Genomic DNA, 6,826 nt, shown 5'->3' with positions numbered 1-6,826 from the left:
ACACATCGGGACGCAGGTTTAATATAAATATTATGAAGTGTGTGTCTGGTGGAGAAAATAAATGCAGAATTCTGCAGATGTTATGCATGCACCAATAATATATTACAACAATTACAGCAACATTAAATGGAATATTTATTAAACATCAACAAAAATATATTATTCTTAATCACAATAATGAGTGAGACTTGGCAATACAGACTACACAATCTTCAGTGTTAGAAATTCAGACAATATTGAAACTCAAATGTGTCATTTAATTTGACAGTTTCTAGAAACATAATTCAATCTGGCTTGCTTTGAACCCACTCATAATCATGATCAGTTACATATACTGCCAGAAATTAATAAGTCACTGGTGGAGTACAGCACAACTATCAACAGATGACACAATCTCATGCAGCGCTGCGTAAACATTAATTTAGTGCTGAAATCACATTGCATATGCCACAGTCTTCACAAATGCAATTAATAATCGTGACCAAAACTTCAAGCACATCATCTGTACAATCATCTGAGCTGGCCATCCAAAGGCACTTAAGAAGCTAACAAAACCCAGTGAGATATTACACATCAGAGGGAGGCGTGAGTGAGTCGAGATGTGGGTTATACGTAGGCGTTCTTGTCGAAGTGTTGGGAAGTGCTGTTGTATTCTGGAGGAGGTCTCCTGGTGTGTGACGACTGACTCTGTGGCATCGCACGAGACATTAAAGATGCTCCGCTGTTGATGAAAGCCCTTCTGTCTGATGGATGCGGTGACCTGCTGAAAGGGGAGACAATCTCATCATCTGTTCAGGTTTGGTGACCATAAATGACCTATAGTTGGGGTCAAAAACACCAAACATTTCAGTTGGATTCTTTGGAGCGTATATCTTAGAGAGCATTTACATGACACTGTTTTAAACTAAAAACAGAAAAGTTTGGTAACACTTTATTTTAGGGACTCTTAACTAGTTGCTTATTAGCATGCATATTACTACAATATTAGCCATTTATTAGTAGTAATGAAGCACATATTAATGCCTTATTCTACATCCCTATACCTAAACTTCACAACTACCTTACTAACTATTAATAAGCAGCAAATTAGGAGTTTATTGAGGGAAACTCATTATTAATAGTGAATAAGTGTTCCCTATTCTAAAGTGTTACCAAAAGTTTCTATGGGTTTTGGCCATTCATTTACATGACAACAGCATTTTGAGGAAAACACTAACTTTTGAAAATGATGCTATTATCATATAAAAATCATACAGGACAAACAAACTTTCTTCAAATATTCTTAACGTTTTACGCAACACTTACATGTAATAGGGAGCAGGTGAACATTTATTTTGAATATGAACATTTTCATGAATTTGAAAGTTTACGTTGGAACGGCTTTATGAACGATTTACACAAAATTAGTTGTTTCTTTCCAAAGTGACGTCGCAAACTACTGGCCTGGCATGTGTAATGCAGCATTTTTACATATTTTGGATGGAAACAAGACAAAAAAATCTAAGTAAGAAAAGCATTTGTTGCAGTGCATCTGTATACCAAACTTTCCAAAATGTGAAGGAAAAACATTTTTGTTTTGTAATCCTACTCATATTCAGATATTAGAAATGTTTGGCCTTTACTTGCTGCTCATGCCGTCAGACAGCGACAGGCAGAAGAGCGCTCCTCCGAGGACACACAGCGTCGATCCGGCCCAGCCGATGAACAACGCAGCGCCCAGCTCATACCTGAGGAGAAGCACTGCATTTCATCAGCAACATCGCTCCACTCACCTTTGCTCAGCCAAAAGCATGGAGGAAAAAAACTAGATATGTACTTTTGTGCAACAAACATGGGGTCGAAAAACTCTGAGGTGATCCTGTGAGCGTAGAGAGAGCAGGCGCTCAGAGAACACAGGCCTGCCGAGGAACAACATGTACTTCAGTACAGCACTGGGCATTTCCAGCTGAGGATAATACTGCTCTTCATATGAGTTCAGAGGAAGAGACGTGAAACCCACCAGTACAAATGAAGGTGATCCCAGACAAGCAGACGATTCTGGCTTTGGTTTGGTCTGGACCACCGATCTTAGTGCACTTCATGCCGATCAGAGCAAAGATCGATCCGAAGAAACCAAGACAGACAGCAGCGATCATCAGTCCCCGGCACACCTGGATATAACCTGATCCACACCACAAAACATGTCAAAGATGAACACTATCTGTCAGTCACCTTTCTGCATTATTCATTTTTGGCATGTTCATCCAAAGCAATGCTCAAATTATATATTTTAATAGGATATTAATGTAATGAGTCCATATTAGTGACCCTGCAGCACAAGAGAAGTCTTGAGTCGCTGGGGTATATTTGTAGCAATAGCCAACAATACATTGTATGGATCAAAATTATCCATTTTTCTTTTATGCCAAAAATGTTTAATTAAGTCAAGATCATGTTCCATGAAGATATTTAGTGAATTTCCTACCGTAAATAAATCAAAAGTTAATTTGTGATTAGTAATATGCATTGCTAAGAACTTCATTTGAACAACTTTAAAGGAGATTTTCTCAATATTTAGATTTTTTTGCTCCCTCAGATTCCAGATTTTCTAATAGTTGTATCTCAGCCACATATTGTCCTATCATAACAAACCATACATCAATGGAAAGATTATTTATTCAGCTCTCAGATGATGTATAAAGCTCAATTTTGAAAAATTAACCCTTATGGACAGAAAGCCTCGTCCTGTCTTCTTCAAACTCCAATGGTGTTATGGTTACAGGAATGAAATGGCAGATTAATTAATTCACAAGAACTGATGAAGCTGTAGTAGAGAACGAGGAGTTTCTCTGATGTCTGTCCTTGAGTCATGGAAGAGCAGACTGGTATCCACAAACACACTCTTCTAGCTTCTCTCTGGCCAAATATTAGCTCGCTAGTTAACCCACAAATGCTGCTGAATGAATGGAAAACAGCCTGGAGATAAATGCATCTAATTTATTGCCCTCAGCTTTCTGAATAGTGCTAAACATTGACATGTTAGAAGGAAAAGAGTCATTTCAGACTGTTGTGAGTTTATCTTGCACAGATGTCTAGCTCTGTCGAGAGAATTATTACAAGAACAAATTATCTTGTCATGATGAAATTCAAGCAGTATATGCCGTAGGTGTTTCATAGGTGTGTCATTAAATATATATTATATTAAAATACATTATATAATGAATAATACCTATACGCAGTGGGGTAATGATGCCTGAAATTACTACTGAATTTATTTAGCATGAAAGCATTACAAACTTATTTGTTTTTAGCATAACCGTCTGAGTAAAGGTTGCATTTGAAATGAACACAGATGTGAGAATGTGACAGTATTAGTGTCTCTGCAGCACTGGAGCTACATGAAGAAGATCTGAAGATCATGTCCTCCAGAATGATCCAAAGAGCTTGAGCTTCAATGCTATTGAAGATCTGACCGTCTGGATAAAAAGTCTCAGCGTTTACATACATTTGATTAGTCAATCCGATCATTATTTTTACATAAGATTTCTTAAACTGTTGATTATTTACAGGCTTAAATTAAAAAATACATTAGCTGAATATACATGTAAACGTATAAGCACACAAACTTCACAAAAAAGAGAGGTGTCTGACCGTCCAGTGCCAGCATTGAAGGGAAGTCTTTGCAGTTGGAGACTCCAGTAGAATCAGTCACACATGTTTTCCACAAGTTGGACCAGAAGGTGGCTGTTGTGATAACAGTGCCATCGATTGAAGACACCTTCCAGTAGTCTGTAGGTAAGGTGGAGGACACCAGCACCCAGCCCGAGGTAGTGAGTATAAACGCCAGTATCTCTCTTGCCATGTTACTCATTGTTCTTCTTCAGTTCTCCAGCCGTCACTCCTGCAGTTCTCTATTGTCCAGGTTTAGCAGGTGCACTACATCAGCAGGCTAATATATTCTCGCTTGACACCGCACTGGGAGGGTGTGCCAGACCAAAAGATTGACTGCAGTCACTGAAGGAGATGGAGGAAAGCTGGTAACACACAGAAGCATTACCATGACTTTTTATTATTATTTTGCTTACATTTTATTTTGCTGGTCCCCCTTTGCACATTCTACTAGCTCTCAATAGTGTTAATAGACTGGTAGGGCTAGGGTTAGAGTAAGCTGACATGTACTTGCAAAGTTACTTCTAGTCAGTAGATGGGAGACCATCACAGTAAAGAGTCAGCAGATATTAATCAGTCTACTAATACTCTAATGAGAGCTAGTTCATGCATAGATGTAACGTTACTTAGAGTCAACAGAGTGTTCAAACGGGACAATCAAAATAGTGTTAGCATTATTTTTACTAAATTAAAAAAGTGAAAGTCCACCAGACCAGACATATGATAATATAGAAAATGAGCAATAAATGAAAAGATTAAGTGGACAATTAATCTATCAATAATCTAGGTCACTAAAATACACTTGAGTGTACTAGAATATGAAAGATGGGTTCAAGTGGTAACTAAATGCATTTTTTAAAAACAGAGATAGTATGATAAAAGCACATTTTACTGCATATTCATGGTGTCCCAAAATGGCACAGTTGAGTACACTTAGTTTATCTTTAGAAGTACTAAACAATCATTTTTAGTATATTAAGTACAAAATTAGTGCGCAAAAATAGATCACTTTAAGTACATTATTGAAGTGCTTTTCTTCACCTTGGGGGGGGGGTCTTAAGGCATAGGCTCTTTCAATCGCAAGATTTTAGCTCCATCCCTAATCAAACACACCTGAAAAATCTAACGTCTTCAGGATTTCTTGAAAAGTGTAGGCAGGTTGGTTTCAATCACAGATGGAGTTGGACTCGGCAGGACAGTGACTCGGCAGGAGCAGAGCTGTTCATCCCTGATCTAAATGATCTGTGTAACTGAACGAAACATTGAAACTCAGAGGATATGTGTCCCACCGTTATAACTGCTGCAGTGTGTGGCAAAGGTCACCGCTTTATGATTCTTAGAGTTGGGTTACTCATTAAGAGAGAAACCATTACTCTAATACTGACCTCAACAGGTAACATTTCTTTTAAAAGGTTGCACATTACCGGCCCAAGAACAGTGTGAGAGTGGATACACAGGGGAAAAGCTTTCCAAAACACATTTCATCAGAAGCACAGAGCTGCAGGGGTTGAGGTTTTGTTGGGACAGAAATCCATGTCATCATTCTTAATGTGTTTTTCATAGTTAGTCATTTTAAGTTGATTAATAATGATCATTAGTCCGCTAGAAGTTGATAGGAATTTGACTGTGAATATGCAAAAGTGTTTCTGCCAAGGCTTTTATTTCTCTACTTAAGTCCATTTTTAATTCATTTCTGTTTGAGGTTTAACAACAAACCAAAAGAGCAACATTACAAGATATTCCCTTCTAATGTATGTTTTACACATACTCGAAAAACTGTAAGATAATATAACAGCTGCTTCCATGACACTGAATGAACAAAATACATAATATAATAGTAATAATGTTTTATTTATATAGCGCCTTTCAAAAACCCAAGGATGCTTTACATAATGTTGATAGATAACATGAACACAAATATGAATATACAGTCACGTGATCAAACATTTTGGCCATTTTGGAGAGCATCACGTAAGGTCTTATGGGTTTGGAATGACATGAGGGTGAGTAATTAATGATATAATTTTCATTTTTGGGTGAACTAACCCTTGAAATGCTGAAAGGCCAGAGCTCAATCTCAGAGTATGCGTAGGGACATAAAGGTGAATTAATTCAGAAAGGTAAGAAGGTGCAGAACCATGGCAAGCTTTGAAAACTAGGAGGGAGTATCTTAAACTGAATACAATAGAAAACAGGGCGCCAATGTAATTGCTGTAAGCGATTAAGAGCTTTGTTAGGTAGGCCATATAATAAGGAGTTACTATAGTCTAGACGCAAAGTTACAAAAGCATGAATAATAGTTTCAGCATCTTTGAAATTTAGGGATGGTCGTAAACGGACAAGATTGTGAAGATGGAAGAAACAGGGCTTAACAAGCTGGTTGATAAGGAGTGCAAAGCATAGTGTAGAATTAACTAGTATGCCAATGTGGCACTCACATAGGTCTAAAAGTCGTGAGGACGGAAGTCGGGGGAAGTCGTGGCCTAATGGTTAGAGAGTCGGACTCGCAATCGAAAGGTTGCGAGTTCGAGCCCCCGGCCGGCAGGAATTGTAGGTGGGGGGAGTGAATGTCCAGCGCTCTCAATACCACAACTGAGATGCCCTTGAGCAAGACACTGAACCCCCAACTGCTCCCCGGGCGCCGCAGCATAAATGCCCACTGCTCCGGGTGTGTGTTCACGGTGTGTGTGTGTGTGTGTGTGTGTGTGTGTGCATTTGTTCACTACTCACTGCTGTGTGTGTGCACTTGGATGGGTTAAACGCAGAGCACCAATTTCAAGTATGGGTCACCATACTTGACAATACGTCACGACTTTACTTTACTTAAAAGACCCTACAGCACATCCGACATTTAATCCGACTACGCCACCCTGGTAGAGCGCCAGGGCAATGCTCCCAATAAGGTACGTTTTACCAATTGAAGGCAAAGAAATAAATAGCGAGACGTGACCTTAATACAAAAATACACTTTATTATAAGAGCATTAAAAATTCTCTCTCCCAGGAAACACACCACAAGATTATTAAAATGATTCTCCAGGGCCAGGCTTAGCGGGAACAGGGCAGGCCGGCTGCAACTCAGGGGATCGTCTCAACCCACCTAAATTCACACCACAAACACCTCACACACACTGTAAAGGAGATCGTAACAACACACACGGCACCCTGTGAAGCACACG

The 6,826-nt window shown here is 39.0% G+C and overlaps 1 protein-coding gene across 1 annotated transcript; it reads right to left on the bottom strand.

Moving 5' to 3' along the window:
- Positions 1-606: 606 nt before the first annotated feature.
- On the bottom strand, positions 607-3,850 carry LOC306876826 (claudin-10-like; the record flags this gene model as incomplete). The annotated part of the gene is made up of 5 exons (XM_079428249.1): positions 607-763; positions 1,623-1,727; positions 1,817-1,898; positions 2,000-2,161; positions 3,631-3,850. The coding sequence occupies 5 exons, from the start codon at positions 3,848-3,850 to the stop codon at positions 607-609; spliced, it is 726 nt and encodes a 241-aa protein (XP_079284375.1).
- Between the last annotated feature and the right edge of the window lie 2,976 nt (positions 3,851-6,826).

The sequence above is a fragment of the Barbus barbus genome (genome assembly GCF_936440315.1).
Source record: "Barbus barbus genome assembly, chromosome: 11".
NCBI lineage: Eukaryota > Metazoa > Chordata > Actinopteri > Cypriniformes > Cyprinidae > Barbus > Barbus barbus.
This window is presented reverse-complemented; position numbering and strand designations above follow the sequence as displayed.